This window comes from Ictidomys tridecemlineatus, chromosome 5 (assembly GCF_052094955.1).
Source record: "Ictidomys tridecemlineatus isolate mIctTri1 chromosome 5, mIctTri1.hap1, whole genome shotgun sequence".
In the NCBI taxonomy this organism is placed as follows: domain Eukaryota; kingdom Metazoa; phylum Chordata; class Mammalia; order Rodentia; family Sciuridae; genus Ictidomys; species Ictidomys tridecemlineatus.
The window spans coordinates 5174329-5193418 of record NC_135481.1 but is presented as its reverse complement, the minus strand read 5'-3'; the positions used below and the strand labels follow the sequence as shown (position 1 = coordinate 5193418).

At 42.5% G+C, this 19090-nt stretch overlaps 1 protein-coding gene across 6 annotated transcripts in view; it reads left to right on the top strand.

The window, feature by feature from the left end:
• Nucleotides 1–19090, top strand: part of Cyfip1 (cytoplasmic FMR1 interacting protein 1) — an 89231-nt gene that overhangs the window by 57410 nt on the left and 12731 nt on the right. For all 6 annotated transcript variants that reach the window (XM_078049116.1, XM_078049115.1, XM_078049117.1 and 3 more), the window contains 7 exons: nt 1407–1563; nt 3050–3146; nt 5167–5243; nt 5350–5458; nt 7296–7415; nt 11647–11846; nt 12532–12619. In XM_078049116.1, the coding sequence (XP_077905242.1) occupies nt 1407–1563; nt 3050–3146; nt 5167–5243; nt 5350–5458; nt 7296–7415; nt 11647–11846; nt 12532–12619 (848 nt within the window). The remainder of the gene's footprint in view (nt 1–1406; nt 1564–3049; nt 3147–5166; nt 5244–5349; nt 5459–7295; nt 7416–11646; nt 11847–12531; nt 12620–19090) is intronic.

Here is a 19090-nt window from a genome sequence, read left to right as displayed (position 1 = left end):
GGTGGCCGGACGTCCCAAGGCTCCCCCCTACGTCCTCTCTGTCTTTGGCTTCTGCCATAGCCTTGTGGGGCACAGCCCTTTCAAGGCCAAGGACTGTGGGGCCATGGCTGGCCCGGCGATGTGAGCACAGTCTTTCAACCTGCACCGGGTTAGGAACACAGGCAAATGTAACCTGTCACCTGGATCGAGACCTGGCATTGATAAATAGCAGAAACATCCCCACGGGCAGTGACATGTGGGAAGGTAGCCCTGAGCCAGGCTAGCCCCTGTTTTGGTGACGCCCGGCCACTTTGACCTCGTACAGTGGGTACTCTGTACTCTCCGTGTGTCTGCCTGTGGCCTGTGGAGCCAACCATGTCCATTCCTTGGCTCAGAGCAGAAGGCCTCTCTCTCTTGGCTGGGGGTGCTGCAATATTGGAGTAAATAGTGATGCTTTTGCCTTTAACTCCGTGAAAGGACAGAAACTTGTCTTTTTCAGTCTATCTTTAGTTTTGCATTAGCTAGACCTCCCCTGAGTGTGTGTAAATGCTGTGTCCTGGATATTTAATCCTGAGTAAAAGAAAATACAGGTTGAGTATCCCTTATTGAGACCTTATAGTTTTGGATTATGGATTTTTTCAGATTTTAGAATATTTGTATGTACATAATGAGATATCTTGGGAATGGACCCAAATCCAAATATGAAATTTATTTGTTTCTTACACACCTTTGACACATAGTCTGAAGGTAATTTTATAGTCATATATAGCATAATGACATGTCAGTCAACATTGCCCAGATATATGACTGTGGTCCCATAAGATTCTATTCCCTGTTGATGTTGTAATCATCTTAGCTTGTATAAGCACACTCTGTGATGTTTGCACAATAACAAAGTTACCTAACGATTTACTTCTCAGAGTGTGACCCTGTCATTAAGTAATGCAGGACTATACAGTATGTTTGGATGTGCCTGCATTTTGACATCAACTTGTTACAAGGTCAGGGGTAGAATGTTCCATTGTGGCATCACATTGGTGCTCAAAAGTTTCCAATTTTACAGCAGTTAAGATTTCTGATTTTCGGGTTAGGAATGCTCAACCTGTAATCCTGTTTTACTTCTCCTTTTCAAAAGGATGTTGTCCCCCTAGTCCTGCTGAGGGGAGGTTGATGACGTCCTGGCTGGAAGGAGGATGCTGACTGCTCTGAATGCGCAGGGTCCATGCAGCTGCACTTGCAGCCGTACCCGTGCTGGTCTTGTCTCTTGTGCAGGGTGTCTTGTGACCCCTCCCTGCTCATGTCCTCGCTGCATGGCTCAGGGCTGAGCGCAGAGGAGCTGGCACCATGCAGACAGCCCCTCTTGTATCATTTCTGCTGAATCTCTTTCTGCTCATAGAAGGTAACATGGTGTCTTTGAATCCTTCAAGAAACTCTGCAGCAGTGCTGTGACCTTTCCCAGCTGTGGTTCCGAGAGTTCTTCCTGGAGCTGACCATGGGCAGGAGGATCCAGTTCCCCATTGAGATGTCCATGCCCTGGATCCTGACTGACCATATCCTAGAGACCAAGGAGGCATCCATGATGGAGTGAGTTTCCTGCCTCTGAGATCCTTGCTCATGGTGGTGGGGAAGGGAGGTTCTTAGGAGCTGGTATGTAGATGAGAGGACCTGGACTGTTTTTAGCATTTTGTTGAAAATCACGTTCACTATGGTAAATATTTGGCACATAATACAAGTAACCAGTTTCTTGGCTCCAGACTGAAATCAGGATCTCTGGTACTAGAACTGGTCAAGTTCCCATCTTGCACAGATGCTGGGCAAGGCCAGGAGGACACAGCCTGGATCAGGGAGATGAGATGAGCCTGGGTCTTCCCCAAGCCTGGGTAGTACTGGCCCTGCAAGGTGAAGCTGTGCCCAGTGCACTGGGGGCAGGAGGGCTTAGAGCCCCCACTCAGCCTAGCCTCTGTCTAAGATGAAATTGGGAGAGAAAGTGTTCATTGAACATCTTTATTTTGGAAATTGGAATTCTGGGCTGGGGGAGAGATCAGTCTTTCAAAATATGATCTCCATGGAAAGGAAAACCATAAAATGGGGGTGTCTTATGAAGAGTGGGAGACCCTCTTCGCAGGTCAGTTCTTTGCAAATCATTCCTTACAGGTCCGTGTGGAGCTGGATGTTGGTCAGGACCATCACCTTCCACTCTGCTGCAGAGGCCAGCAGCCTGTTCCTTAGCATTAGGACAGATGAGGAGCCAGAGCCAGTGCAGAGGCACTCCTCCAGAATGGGGCTTCCTCTCTCCCCACTTTTTCTACACAGCTCCTCCTGAGGCTTCTGACCGCTGTCTTTTGTCCAGGCACAAGGCAGGAGTGATGGGCTTTTGGCCTTGGTCCCAACATTGGACATGGCTTTGGTCATCTGTGTGATCCAGGACCTGTGTCGTTTTTAAGTCAAATAGTTTATCCTTAAAATAAGAAAGTAGTCCCTTTTTAAACTTTTTTTCTTTTAATTGGTACATAATAATAGTACATATTTATGGGTTTGTGTGCTACTTCAATACATGTATATATTATGTAGTGATTGCATCAGAGTGATTAGCATACCCATCATCACAAACATCATTTCATTGTGGTGAGACCATTGAAAAGTCCCCTCTTTGAGCTATTTTGAAATATCCATTACATTCTTGTCAATTATGGTCATCTTACTATGTAATAGATCCTTAAAATTTACTTTTGTTGTTAAAAAAAAATACTGCATATTTGTAGTAAAAAACTTTAAAGCATCATGAGAAGACACAGGTAGGTGGAGATCCTTGTCTGTGTGTCCTTAGTGAGCATATCCCTCCTATGGTATTGGCTGCACGGCTGTCCCCAACCTTGCCTGTCCTGACCAAGTGTGGTAGTTCTGTAAGGTACAGCTGCCAGCAGCGCTCTGCAGGAACATAATTTGGCTTTTGAAGTAAGAAACTCTTTTTTCCTTTTTTGAGATTTAAATTCCTCTTTCAGTAGGAGGTTGTGAGGGCCGCAGCTCATGGTGTGGGCACCTGGGGAGTAACCAATGCCACCCTCTGCAGGTACGTTCTCTACTCCCTGGACCTGTACAACGACAGTGCCCATTACGCACTCACCAGGTTCAACAAACAGTTTCTCTACGATGAGATCGAGGCAGAGGTGAGGGCACAGCACCTTGATTCCTTTTTGTTTCCTTTATAATGAAATTTCCTTTTTCTCTTGAGTATTAAACTTTCTTTAAAATATGAGGCAGTTTAAACAGTGAAGTAAGCATTTTAGTGTGAGCTCTTCTGCCTGCCCCTTCCTCCTACCTCCACACAGGACCATGGTAGGATGTCCTCTTTTCTCTGGATAATTCTTGCATCCACATCCTTTAGTCTTTTACTCTTGAGATTTTATAAATGGGACTTTGCTGTACTTCTTGGTACATGCTCTTTCATTTGCATCGGATTTCTTGTTAAGGAATAATTCCCACAAAAGGAATTATCAGATCAGTGTACACAGAGAAGGTGAATCTTATTCTTTAGTTTAAGATGTAAGAGAACTTACCCTCGACAAATTGTTTCATGCATCTGGGTCTCTTCCACTCCTCATGAAGTCCTACTGCAAGTGTTTCTGCAGGGAGAGGTCAGAGTCTCTGTGTGATGCAGGGTGGATGAAGGGCTCCCTCTGCAGGCCCTCCTGGGCCTGGGTCCACCTGCCTCTGAGCACATGTATCTTCTTCATGGATCCAGAAGGTGGTGCCAGCCCCATCTGGAAGCAAGGTAGCAGGTTTTTTGGGGTATCTTCTGGATAATCTCATGCGCAGTATAGCCAGCCCTGCTCCAGGGGAAAAGTGGCAGGTGCTCTGGGACAGATGATGACTCCTGAAAAGCACAGCTGGTGACAGAAGCTGCTCCAGGTGGGGACACAGTGTATCCCCCCAAGAGCATATGGTGGAGAGAGGCCTTTGTTTGCTTTTGCATTTAAGAAAATAGTGACATTTTGACCTCAGTAAGAACACTTCAGGCTGGGGTTGTGGCTCAGTGACAGACCACTTTGTCTAGCACGTGTGAGGCACTGGGTTCAATTCTCTGCACCACATTGAAAACTAAATAGATAAAATAAAGATATTGTGTACATCTATAACTAAAAGTATTTTTTAAAAAACCAGAATAGTTCTACCATAGTTTTTCTTTTAATTTGTAACTTTTTAATTATACAAGACAGTAGAATGTCTTTTGACATTATCATACATACATGAAGCATAACTTCTCATTCTTGTACAGGACACGAGTTACACTTGTCATGTATTCATATGTGAACCAGTTAATTCTAAGTGCCTTTCTTATTCCCATGCCCCTTTCCTTCCCTTTATTCCCCTTTATCTAGTCCAAAGTACTTCTGTTCTTCCCTATCCCTCACCAATCTTTTTGTGTGTTAGCATCCAAATATCAGAAAGAACACTCAGCCTTTGGTTTGGGGGGATTGGCTTATTTCATTTAGCATGATAGTTTCCAGTTCTATTCATTTACCCGAACCTAGATTGGTTCCACAGCTTGGCTATTGTGAATTAAGCTGCTATTACCACTGATGTGGCCATATCATTATATAATGCTCATTTTAAGTCCTTTGAGTATATATAGAGGAGTGGAATAATTAATTGGTCAAATGGTGGTTCCATTCCAAGTTTTCTGAGGAATCTCCATACTGCTTTCCATAATGGTTGCACCAATTTGCAGTCCCACCAGCAATGTATGAGTGTATCTTTTTCTCCACATCTTCGTCAACATTTATTGTTGCTTGTATCCTTGAAAATTACCATTCTGACTGGAGTGAGATAAAATCTCAGTGTAGTTTTAATTTGCATTTCTCTATTTGGTAGGTAAGTTGAGCTTGTTTTCATGTATTTGGTGACTATATTTCTGTAAAGTGCCTGTTCAGTTCCTTTGCCCATTTATTGATTGGGCTATGTTTTTTTTTGTTTTTTCTTTTTTTTTGGTGTTAAGTTTTTTGAGTTATTATTCATCTTGGAGATTAATCCTGAATCTGAGGTTCAGGTGGCAAAGATTTCCTCCCATTCTGTAGGCTCTCTCTCCACATTCTTGATTGTTTCCTTTGTTGTACAGAAGCTTTAACTTATATTAGTTGATGTTGGTTTAGGGAATTGAAATCTAATGTGTGCTTTCTCTTACTCCAGGTGAATCTGTGTTTTGACCAATTTGTTTATAAGCTAGCAGACCAGATATTTGCATATTATAAGGTTATGGCAGGAAGGTGAGTATCTGATTTGTGATTGCAATACAAAATCTTGGTTAATTTGATCTGATGCTTCTGTTAACATTCAGTGTATGAAAAATGTCCTGTGTTTCTTCTGTACCAGTTTGCTTCTCGATAAACGGTTACGATCTGAATGCAAGAACCAGGGAGCCACAATTCATCTCCCACCATCTAATCGCTACGAGACGCTGCTGAAGCAGAGGCACGTACAGGTATGTAGGGCTCCTGTTGGGCCTCAGTACGAGCCTGGAGCGTGCATCAGAAATATTGGATTTTCCTTATAGCTTGCAAGGTTTACTGTGTTACGTGACTATGAATTTCCTCATAAAGAGATAAAGTTTTTATTGTTGTTTTTGTTTCTTTGAAATGAGGGTCTTGCTATGTTGCCCGGGCTGCCTTCAATTACCTGGGCTCAAGTGATCCTCCTGCCTCAGCTTCCTAAGTAGCTGGGTCTGGAGGCATGCACTATCATAATGTGCTAAAAGAGAGTGTTAAATTTTTAAGCTGGCTACAATGGCACACACCTTTATTCCTAACTACTTGGGAGGCTGGGACAGGATTGCTAATATGGGCAATTTAGTGAGTCTATTCTCAATAAAATTTAAAAAGGACTGGGGATGTAGCTCAATGGTAGTGCCGTTACCTAACATGTTTGAAGCCCTGAGTTTAATCCCCAGTACCACTAAAAAATAAAAATAAAAAAGTAGCTGGGCATAGTGGCAGATCCCTGTAATGCCAGCTACTTAGGAAGCTAAGGCAGGAGGATTGCACGTTTGAGGCCAGCTCAGCAATTTAGTGAGACCATGTCTCAAAAAGTGAAAAAGGCTGGTGATGAAGTAGAGTGTCCCTGGATTCAATCCAAAATATCACACACACACACACAAATATATATATATATATATATTTTTTTTTTCAAACTTTCAAAGACAGTTTGTATTGAATAACCTCAAATGCAGGGGAACCTGGCAACTTTGAACCTGTCCTGTTGTAAGCTTCAGGGAGCAGGTGTAACCCAGATGGGTCTGTCCTTCCCCAGGAGCTCAAAAGCCAAAGTATAAAAAGAATATAGGTGAAAAATCACTTGTTGGCTATGAGTTTCAGAAACACACTTTCTTGTGGCCACAACAAAGAAAGATAGACAATGCTTGGTTTTAGTTGTATTTTTTGAAACAACATCTAGTGATATTGTACCATATAACAATGTTTTGGTGAACTTCAGACTTGCATATACCACTGTGGTCCCCTGAGATTATATCACCTGGACTGGGGAGATAGCTCAGTGGTAGAGAGCTTGCCTTGCATTTTAGGATCTGGATTTGATTCCCAGCACCACACACACACATAGAGATTGTATCATCCAATGATGTTGCGATCATCTTAGATCATGTCAGTGTACTCTGTGCTGTTTGCACAACAAAATCAACTAATGATATATTCTGTTGCTAAGTGATGTGGGATGTATATACATCACACAAAAGAAGTTGGAAAACAGTGGGGAAACCTCCACTTAATTATACTGTCTATGTACAGATGACCACTGTGTACATTTTGGATATTCTTACCAGAGCTTTTACTATCTTGTTATCTAGTTCTTAGGACCCTGAAATAGAGATGGAGGAATGTTATCTTACTTGCCATTTTAACACCTGTGGCATCTTAGACATACCCAGGCCACTGTGGGGTGGGAGATGGATCCTGAACACCTTTATATGTGATGCTGCTATTGATAGGCACAGATATTCCATGGTGCTGGTGAGGCTCAGGGTTTCTGCCCATGATTTAGGTTAAATTCAATGTTAAGGTGCTGCAAAAGTCTTCAAGGCTTTCCCTTGCAGGGAAAGCTCCAGGAAGGTAGAGTATTTTGTTATGATCCTTCTATATAAAATTTCATCTGAAACATTTAAATTTCTACTATATCCTCACAAAGACATGTATGTTTTTAAATAGATTTCTGAGGGACATTTTTGCATTGCCTGTTTGTTTGCTTTTTTGTTCTTGAGGTTTCCATGTTTACTCTTTTTTGGATGTCCCTCTCCTCCCTCCCTCTAGCTCCTTGGCAGGTCGGTGGACCTCAACCGCCTGATTACGCAGCGTGTGTCAGCGGGCATGTATAAGTCTCTAGAGCTAGCGATCGGACGATTTGAAAGTGAAGACTTGACATCAATAGTTGTAAGTACTGGAATTAATTTTACTTCCATCTCTAGTAATAAACTGAATAAATGGTATTTCTTGTGTAGATAATAAAAGATAGGGACTCATTGAACCTGGTCTATCTCAAGGATCACCTACTCTTAGTAGTCACATTTCTAAATTGATTTCAAAGAAACCAATAATCTGGTATGATTTCATGGATGTAAATGTATGTTAAAATCCATGCAACTCATTATATACTAATCATATCTCAATAAAGCTATAAATAAACCTACATTATTAATCCTTGCCTTAAAAAAAAAAAGGACCAAGAATCTCAATCTTGAGATTATACCTAAGTACGGCAAAGGTTAACATATAACTTAATGATTTACATTATATAATTTTGTTAGTGTTACAAGGTTCTTCACCCCGTGATTCAGGGAGCTTTGGGTACAGGGATTGATTAAAGAGTGTTATGGTTTGTACTGAAATGTCCCCCCAAGGCTCATGTATTGAAGTCTTGGTGCCAATGCAGCAGTAGTCAGAGGAGGGGTTTTGGAAAGTGCTTAGATCATGAGGGCTCTGACCTCAATAGTGGATTAAACCATTGATGGTTCATAGCTGAGTGGACTATTGGGAGGTGGTGGAAACTGTAGGACGTAGGTCTAGTTGAAGGGAGTGGGCTCCTGGCTGTCTCTTGTCCTGGTCCCTCTCTGTCTCTTTCTCTTTCTGTGCTTTTTGGCAACCACAAGGTGAGCAGCTTTGCTCCACCTGACCTTCCCTGACGTGATATTCTGCTCACAGTACTGGACCCAAACGACCATGTACCAAGTCTTCTGAAATCGTGAGCCAAAATAAAATCCTTCCTTCTTTAAATTGATTTTCTCAGCAACAAAGAACAATGATTTCTTTCATAATGATTCCAGTCAGACTCCTATTCACTAGGCCTATGGCTTCCCCTTTATACAGATCAAAGAGAACCTTCTAACACTGTCTGTGGCAGCCTTAGGACAGTGCTGAGATCTCTACGCTTTCATTGTGCTGCCCTGTACTTGGCCACATTGGATTTAGGGAGCCCAGTTTGGTTGACTTCTGTCCCCATTCTCATTGTGGCCTACAGAGAATAATTTCTACAGAGCTTTTCAAGGATAATTGAGGTGAGAGAAAATTTAATGGTAGTAAAACAGTCAGCCTAAACTCGAGAATCTAATAAGTCAAAACTCTCTTCTGAGACAAAGGTTTACATGGGAGATGCTGCGGGCAATACTATGCTGCCTGATAATGGATGATGAGGTAAAGAAAAGTGGAGATGTAGTTAGGGCAGGGAACATGAGAGAGATCTTAGGTAGCATGAATCATTTTTCTTTAGAGGCGTAAATGTGAAGATTACTATTCTGGTGTCTTTGTCTGTTTTGGGTTGCTATAGCAGAATACCTGAGATTGGATACTTTATAAAGAAGGAAGGTTTAAGGTCCAAGATCATGACTCTGGCATCTGCTTCTGGTGAGGGCCTTATGGCAGATACATTCACCTAACAGGTGAACGTGAAGGAGTGGTGCTGTGTTAGTCAGGTTTCTGTCACTGTGATAAGATACCAGACAAAAAGAACTTATGAAGAGGACAAGTTTATTGTGACTCCCATGCCTTCAGAGTTTTCAGTTCATGGTCAGCTGACTCCATTGCTTTTGTGCCTTTGACAGCTAGAAAACCTCAAGAGACTTGTGGTGGAGCAAAGCTGCCTATCTAGTGGCAACTGGGAAGCAAAAAGAGAAAGGAGGGGCCAGGGTCTCAATGTCTTCTTCAAGGGCACAGCCTAATGTTCATCCCTAGGCCCCACTTATTTATTTTTATTTTATTTTTTTCCTGGACTGAGGATTGAACCCAGGGCCTCATTCATGCTAGGCAAACCATAGAGGTACATCCCCAGCCCTATTTTAAAATTTTATTTTGAGACAGGATCTTTCTGTGTTGCCTGTGTTGGGCTCACACTCATCCTCCTGCCTCAGCCCTCTGAGTAGTGGGGATCATAGATGTGCACCCCTGCACCCCATCAGGCCCAGCTTTTTAAAGGTTAATCTCCCTGGATGGTGACTGAGCCTTTAACATGTGGCCTTTGGGTGATATTTAAGAGCCAGAGCATAACAGGTACACACAGGAAAGCTCACGTGGCGGAGAGGAGGCAGGAGAGCAGGCCAAGGCAGCCGAGCTGGCTCCCGGACACCCTGCTCTTGTAGCATCTAGCAGGCCCCACAGAACCTAAGTTCTGAGAAGACTAGTCTAGACTCTCAAGGAAACGTTATTGTATTCATGTGGACGGAGCCCTCATCACCTCACATGCCTCCCGAGGGCTCCCCACGTGGTCCCCTTACACTGGAAGATAAGCCTCAACATGCACTTTCTTGGGGATAAACCACATTTAAACAATAGTACCTGCAACCACGTCGGCCCCCAAAGCAAAGTGAGCTCCATTCATTTAACAGTCGAGTTGCAGAAAAGGGTCAGGGTCCAATCCCATTTGATGGGTTATAATAAAAGAAAGGATATAAATGCACAATGGTATCTCTACAGACAGTGAAAGCGTTCAGAAAGGTCCCCCTGAAACCTGTGAAAGTGGTGGCTGCTGTGAAAGAACCGTATATATCAGAATAGGTTAAAATCCAGAATTAGGGGGATTAGAGAAAAGGAGGTTTTGAAAAGTGATGGTGGACTCGTGAAAGAGTTCACAAGAAAATCACTGCAGAACTGAAGACTGCACCAGAAAGAACAAATGCATAATGACCTCAGAGAAATAACAAGAAGGAGAGAAAGAACATTTTTTAAATTGGAAAGAAATTAGCTGGGCACAGTGGCACATGCCTATAATCTTAGCAATGTGGGAGGCTGAGGCAGGAGGATCACAACTTCAAAGCCAACCTGGGTAACTTGGTGAGACCCTGTCTCAAGATAAAAAAAGATAAAAAGGACTGGGGATGTAGCTCAGTGGTAGAGGGTCTCTGGGTTCAATCCATGGTTCCAAATAATTAAAAAGGATGCTAATGTTATTAAGGACTCTGAAAATGGCTCCAACAACAAAAATATTACAATAAAAGGATTAGACTTTAAAAGGGAAGAAAAAAAAATCTTTTGTTTGAGAGGAAGGACTCAGGACCAGATTCAGTTGCCTTCAGACCTTTGTCAGTAGCCAAGGAAAGGAACTGTGAATTGAGGATTTTGGATCCAACCAAATTGATCTAAGAATAAAGGCCAAAGACAGATGGTAAAGAACATGCAAGAACTCCAGGGGAATTGTCCATAACTGGGGAGTGAGCTTCACTCAGAGGAATGGGAGAGGCCTCAGCCGGGGTGGCCCATGGGTCTTGGTGATAGATGAGATGGATGTTGGCATTTTTTCTTCTTCACACTAAGTCTTTGAAATCTATTGTGTTTCACACTCAGTGCATCTCACTTGGCAGGATTTTCTTTCTTTCTTTCTTTCTTTTTTTTTTTTTTGGTACCTAGGATTGAACCCAGGAGTGCTTCACCACTGAACCACATCCCTAGCCCTTGTTTATATTTTATTAGCAACTCTTGCTAAGTTGCTGAGGCTTTGAACTCAAGATTCTCCTGCCTCAGCCTCTCCAGTTGCTGGGATTACAGATGTGTGCCACCGTGACTGGCAAGAATTTGGGAAGTTTTATGAGCAATATAGTAATTTTATCTGATTGAATGGGGGATACCACTAGGGATACCCCCCAGTGGATACTGGAACTCACAGATTGTAATCCCAGTGGCTCGGGAGGCTGAGGTAGGAGGATGGCAGATTTGAAGCCAGCCTTAGCAAATTAGTGAGACTTTAAGCTACCTAGTGAGATCCAATCTCAAAATAAAAAGTGCCCCTGGGTTCAATCCCTGGTACCAAAAAAAAAAAATGAAAAAGAAAAGAAAAATCACGGATTATACAGGATTCTATATTTTATATGTACTGAGTTTCTCCCCGTACCTATATACTCATTATAAAGTTTAATTTATAAATTGGGCATGGTAAGAGATTAATAACAATAACTAAAAATAAACCAGAACAAGTGTAACAGTATATAGTAATAGAAGTTATTCAAAACTTAATGCACTGGTGGCTACCTTGTTGCAAACTCTCGTTGTCTAGTCCCCACTGTGCGCTGGCCTACCAGGGACCTCATGGCCTGGGTGGGGACTGCAGGTGACAGTACTGATTCCCCCTTCCTGCGTGACCCAGTTCGGTCCTTACATCCCTGTCTCTGTGGCCCTGTAGGAGCTGGATGGCCTTTTAGAAATCAACCGCATGACCCATAAGCTGCTGAGCAGGTACCTGACGCTGGACAGCTTTGATGCCATGTTCCGGGAAGCCAACCACAATGTGTCAGCGCCCTATGGAAGAATCACCCTCCATGTCTTCTGGGAGCTCAACTATGACTTCCTGCCCAACTACTGTTACAATGGTTCCACCAACCGGTGAGTGGCTGTGAGCTTCACGGATGGGTCTGGATGCCCCCCGCCAAGCGTTTGTGTGGAATGATCTTGGAGGAACTGCCTCCCCCACAGAATTTCACTGTGTCCCTGTCACTGTGTTCCCTCTTCCTTCTCTTTTCCAGAACATTTTGTCCCTCCTGTTTCTTCTATTTGTAAGGGTAGCCCTGGGCCAGCTTTGGGGCATGGCCCTGGCTTTACACATGAAGATTGGGTGATGGGACTGGACTAGAGAGGGAAGTTGTGGTTCCTATCTAGGGGCTTGCTCGTGGCTTAGGACAGACTCTCACAACCACACAGGGAGCAGCTGCTGGGTGACAGCTACTCCCTAATATTCCAGGACATGCCGACATACACAGACACCCGCAAATTTATACATGGGCCCATGTAGACAGAGACATACACACACACGTGCACGCACACCAATGTTGAGTGTTGTACACCAGTGGTATTGACTACTGATAGCATACTGCTATGTTGGATACATTTATTCTACATATATTCAGATATGGATCTAATTCGTTCTGTGGTTTTTTATTTTCTAGAATTTTCCTGTTTGATGATTGTAACAGTTAATTGGGAAGCAAATTTAATAGACGGGTAATAGAAAAATTCAGAATATAAATAACTACAATTAAATTTAGTTTTCTTTTTAATCTTTCTTGTATAGGTTTGTTCGAACAGTGTTACCGTTTTCTCAGGAATTTCAAAGAGATAAACAGCCTAATGCACAACCCCAGTATTTGCATGGATCAAAGGTGGGTTCTTTATTGTTTGTGAAGTTCATAATGAAGCATAATTTGAATTTGAATTTTTTTCTTCCTGCGTTTCTTTTCTCTTTCCTGTCTTTACCTACCTACCTATTTACGTTCCTTTCTTTCTTTCCTGGTTTTTGTTGTTATTGTTTATTTGTTTGTTTGTTTGAGACAGGGTCTCACTATGTTGCTTAGGCTGTCCTTAAACTCCTGGGCTCAAGTGATCCTCTTGCCTTAGCCTCCCAAGTAGCTGGGACTGCAAGGGTGCACCACCTTGCCCAGCTTGAAATTTCAGTTTAATTGCAATGATGTCAATGTAATATATACCATGTAGAGAATGTTGCTTTTCCTTCTATTCCATTAACATCTTCCTGAAAGCAATAGTAATTTAAAACAGAAGATAGTGGGGCTTGGTGGCATGTGCTTGGTGGCATGGGTTCTATCTATTCTATATACAACTATAAAATTTTTTAAAACAAGTAATTAGGCTGAAGTAGGAGAATCGCTTCAACCCAGAGGTTCGAGGTCATCCTGGGAAACATAGGAAGTTACCATCTTTAAAAAAAAAATTTTTTTTAATTTGAAATTAGTTGTTTATACTATTAGGACAACTTTGGGCATGAAATAGGAGTTGGAGTAAGTCCAGCTTCATTTGTGGCATTAAAATATGTGTGCTTATTGGGAGATTTAAAAGTTTAAAAATCCTTATACTAAGAAAGCATATATGGAGGGCTGGGGATGTGGCCCAGTGGAAAATGATTTGCCTAACATGTGTGACACCATGAGTTCAATCCCTGATACCACAAGAAAGAAACTAAAGCACATGGAAGAGTCTCAGGAGCATTGCTGAGGCAGAGCCAGGACTGCTGTTCAGAGGCAATGCCACCAAGGCACGGGCTGATGTGGGAAGGTGAGTGCAGAAGAGATCTGACTTCTACAAATAACAGAGTCAGCCCACATATGGTGAGCAGGCTGAAATGGCAGATGCTCACCTCTAAGGAGATAAGACAGGTGCCATGCAGGGGTGCCCAGAGGCCCAACAAGTGTGAGTAGTACTAAGGGCAGCACTCCTTGCCTGTGTGTTCTCATCTGTGGGCTCAACTGACTATGGATCAAAAATATTTGGGAAAGCTGGGCATGGTGGCACAGGCCTGTAAATCCCGGCAGCTTGGGAGACTGAGGCAGGAGGATCAGAAGTTCAAAGTCAGCCTTAGCAACTTAGCAAGACTGTCTCAAAATTAAAAATAAACCAATGGTACAGAATAGAGGACACAGAGACTAATCCACAAAGTTACAACTATCTTATATTTGATAAAGGGGCTAAAAACATGCAATGGAGGAAGGATAGCATCTTCAACAAATGGTGCTGGGAAAATTGGAAATCCATATGCAACAAAATGAAATTGAATCCCTTTCTCTCGCCAGCCACAAAAGTTAACTCAAAATGGATCAAGGAGCTAGATATAAAAACAGAGACACTGCGTCTGATAGAAGGAAAAGTTGGCTACGATCTACATATTGTGGGGTCGGGCTCCAAATTCCTTAATAGAACGCCCGTAGCCCAAGAGTTAATGACAAGAATAAACAAATGGGACCTACTTAAACTAAAAAGTTTTTTCTCAGCAAGAGAAACAGTAAAAGAGGTAAATAGAGAGCCTACATCCTGGGAACAAATTTTTACCCCTCACACCTCAGACAGAGCCCTAATATCCAGAATGTACAAAGAACTCAAAAAATTAAACAATAAGATAACAAATAATCCAATCAACAAATGGGCCAAGGACCTGAACAGACACTTCTCAGAGGAGGACATACAATCAATCCACAAGCACATGAGAAAATGCTCAACATCTCTAGCAATCAGAGAAATGCAAATCAAAACCACCCTAAGATACCATTTCACTCCTGTAAGATTGGCAGCCATTATGAAGTCAAACAACAATAAGTGTTGGCGAGGATGTGGGGAAAAGGGCACACTTGTTCACTGCTGGTGGGACTGCAAAATGGTGAGGCCAATTTGGAAAGCAGTATGGAGATTCCTGGGAAAGCTGGGAATGGATCCACCATTTGACCCAGCTATTGCCCTTCTTGGACTATTCCCTGAGGACCTTAAAAGAGCACACTATACGGATACGGCCACATCAATGATTATAGCAGCACAATTCACAATAGCTAGACTGTGGAACCAACCTAGATGCCCTTCAATAGATGAGTGGATAAAAAAATTGTGGCAGCTATACACAATGGAGTATTATGCAGCACTAAGAAACGACAAAATCATAGAATTTGCAGGGAAATGGATGGCATTAGAGCAGATTATGCTAAGTGAAGCTAGCCAAGCCCTAAAAAACAAATGTCAAATGTCTTCTTTGATATAAAGAGAGCCACTAAGAATAGAACAGGAAGGAAGAGCATGAGGAAAAGACTAACAGTAAACTAAGACGAATGGGGGGAGAGAAAGGAAGAGAGAAGGGAAAACATATGGAAATGGTAGGAGACCTTCAGTGATACACAAAATAATAAGAGGTTATGAGGGGCAAGGGGGTGGGGGGAAAAAAAGAGGAGAGAATTGAACAACAGCAGAGGAGGTAGAGAGGGATGTTGGGAGGGGAGGGGAGGGGAGGGGGGATAGTAGGGGATAGGAAAGGTAGCAGAATACAACAGTCACTAATATGCCATTATGTAAAAATGTGAGTATGTAACAGAAGTGAGTCTGTATTATGTATTTGGGGAGTTCAAAACCCAATTGAGTCGAATGTATGAAAGATGATATGTCTTGAGCTCTGTAATGTTTTGAACAACCAATAAAAAAAAAAAAATTAAAGTAAAATAAAAATGGACTGGGGATGTGGCTCAGTGGTTAAGGGCCCCTGAATTCAATCCCTGGTTGCCCCTCCTCCCCCACAAAAAAATTGCAAAATCCCAGGAATTCAGGAGTTGGAGGCCAGCCTTGGCAACCTAGCAAGACTATCTCCAAACAAAAACTAAAAATGGGGATGTAACTCAGAGGGTAGAGCACCCCTGAGTTCAAACGCTAGTACCAGGGAAAAAAATAGGGGAAGAAAGAAATTGTGTGTAATCTGAACATGTACAGACTTTTTCTTGTCATTATTACCTGAACAATAGGATATGACACTCTTTACTTAGCATTTACATTGTATTAGGTATTAAAAGTGATCTAGAGGCTGGGGCTGTAGCTCAGTGGCAGAGCATTTGCCTAGCATGTGTGAGGCACTGGGCTCAGTCCTTAGCACTGCATAAAAATAAAACAAATAAAATAAAGGCATCCACATACAACTACAAACTTTTTTTAAAAAAAAGTAATCTAGAGATGATTTCAAGTGTATGAGGATATGTTTAAGTCATCCAAATACTTCACTGTTTTATATAAAGGATGTGAACATCTGCAGATTTTGGTATCCACTGGGGGTCCTGGAACCAATTTTCCACAGTATCTTGGGATGACTGTCTTTATTGAGTATTTGTATGGTTCAATAAGAAAAAGATAAACAATCTGTAGGAAAAAAATAAAACAGATGAAATGAGCGAACACCCCCCTCCAAAGTAGATCTCCTGCCTTGTAATTGAAGAGAAATAATGACAGAAGTTAGGATTATTTTGCTCATCAGATGGGAAAGTTTAAAGTATCTAGCTGCTTCTGGGAAGAGTGACATTGTCTCGAGTGTTGCTGGCAGGAGTGTCCCTGAACCCCATGCTTCCAGGGGCAGGCCGCCAACATTCATCAATATTTAAACGTTCTCACTTGCAGAAAGCCAAACACCTGAGGAAATAAAGAAACAGGTACACAGTGAAATCTTACAGGGTGGTCATGAGACGTTATCTATCCCATCTGCTGATTGCTGGGAGCTGGGTGTCTTGGGGTTGATGTGAGCAGCTGGTGCCTGGGTTTACAGGCTGTGTGTGCACAGGCTGGCCCACCATAATGCCTTATGTCCTTTGAGGCCAGAGGACACTGCGCTGCCTGGCATCAGGGCTACACTCAGCAGGCTGACCTGTGTGCCTTCTTCCTGCTCACAGTGGGATGTTCAAGACCTCTTACCAATCTGAGACTGGGGATGTGGGGAGCAGGATTGGAGGACCCTACAGCTCCCGTTGGATAGGGCTTAGAGCTGTTCTAATGTGACAGATTGAACCCTGGGCTTCAGGCTTGCTGGGCAAGTGCTCTGCTACTGAGCTACATTCTTAATTATTTTAATTGTGCATGTTTAAGGAGTACAGTAAATGATTTATCATTTGGTAAATCTGTACAATGTGTAATGATTATATAAAGATAATCATTGTATTTCTATACCCTTTGATCTTTATTCATTGTGCATATATATTGAAATAACGCACCATACTTCATAAATGTCTAATTAATATGTGTTCATCAAAACAGTTTTTAAATGTTTAAGGGATGTGGTCTTTTCATCACAAATGAGGTGTCCCCAAGCAGAAGAGAGGGGTCCTCTTTTTAACATCTCTGTAGACAGGCACGTGAGAAAAAGGATATGAGACTCTTCTTCCAAAAATGGAGTCTGGGTAGTCTGAGGGATGCTGTAAAACTTGTGGCCTTGAAAAACTATCTTTTGTTTTTTTTGGGCAATAATTTGTTTTTCAGCAACTCCATGATGACAATTTAAAAAATAATACAGTCAATCCAGCTGCTCTATAAGTGTGCTGGTTTTTTAATGTCCTGGGTTGTTACCTTCTGGAAACTCAAAATAAAGACTAGGGAGGGACCTTCCTCCTCCAGCCCAGAGTCCAGAGAGGACGGCTCTGGAAGCAAGGGAGTCGGGCCTCCGAGGAGAGGTGGCATCGGGCCAGGTGAATGGTTCTGATGCTCTGTCCCTGGAACGAGGCTTGTGGGGGCTGGTTTGGAGACCTCACTCTGTGTATTCTTGCTGCCCAGGTGGACAGTCTGTACATCACAGTGGTGTTCAAGGCTCAGGTGACACAGGGTTTTCTATAGGATTTCCCAGTAGGAACTCAGGGAGGCAGCATTGTGTCTACTCCTAGTAAGATAGGCGATGCCCGCAGTCCACCCCATTGCCCCGGTGATGTCCCCACAAGGTACAGGCCTGGTAATGTCCCCACAGGGGTACAGCTCGCGCCCTTCTTGGGAGAAAGAAAGAATAGATGACTTGAAGTAATAGTTGTTTCTAATGTGAATACTATGACTGAACTTGAAACTCACTGCAGCTTAGTCTCAGTTTGAGAAATTGTGTAATTTTTATTCTTGTAAATTTATATTCTTACAACCTAAAAACACACACACACACATAGACACACACACATTTTTTTTTTTTTAGTGGGGGAGAGGGTAAAATTGTTTGGACTTTCATATGAGTGACATCAGTATTGACTGCTCAATCTTATACATATTAGGTGACACTTCTTTGAGGAACTTCCCCTCAAAAAAAGGCCAGATGCCAGAACAGTCTGATGTCAGAGTTGAATTGTTTTCAAAACAAGCAGCCTTTGTTCTCAAGATGCACTTTACTCTGCTGCCGTGTAATTTGTAGTGTTTATATCTGTGTGATCGTGGGATGTACAGAATCCAAGAATCAGACTGGTTCTTTTTCTCATGAATAATGAACCTAAGGCTGGTGTCTCTTGGAGTTAAGATGGTCCTAACTAAGTGGGCCATTTTTGAGAATGTTATTGGGGTTCTTGGTAACCTCACCATACATGGAACGTCTACTCTGCCCAAAATTTTTGAGCACATTGTCTTTCTTATAAGATAATAAGATTGTCCCCAATTCAAAGGGGAAGAGACAGAGCTGGGGAGCCCATGTCTAGTGGTTCTGGAGCTGGCTCTGTTCTGAGCTGTGACATCCAAAATGCTTCCCTCTTCAGAGTCTAAGTATTTATTTTTAAATTCTGTTTGTTTATTTCTATGTGGTGCTGAGGATTGAACACAATGCCTCATATGTGTGAGTCAAGCGCTCTGCCACTGAGCCACAAAACCAGCCCCAGAGTCTAAGTATTTTAAATGTGGTGTTTGTAACTCTGCCCTCCCCTGAAGTTGAGCTTCCTCTTCCCTCTGAAGAGTTGAGTCAACTTTTGCTGTTTGTTACTCTGGTTGTTGGCTTTGGGATGTGTCCTTTTTGGGGTTGGCCTAGTCCACAGGGAAGCTGGACACTGGACGGAGGCCAGAGACCAAGTGTTTGATTGATGTCTCTTCTAACCACCCTAGGCCCCAGGCAGGGCAGCTCTGGGAATGAACGATGTGACCTATACCATGAGGTCATTAGTTTTCACTAATGATTTGCATGTGGTTTTGTTTTCTTCTTTTTCTCTCACCCCACCCCAAGCAGTAAAGCTGTTATCAAGTAAAAGTCTTCTACAGAATCCCAGCATGTAGAGCAGAGTGGTGGAGCTTTGAGAGGCAGAGAGAGGGGGTTATTTGAACTCTTGATTTATACATGGCTCTTTTAAGTCTGATAGGGTTTTTCAGGATTGGCATGGGAC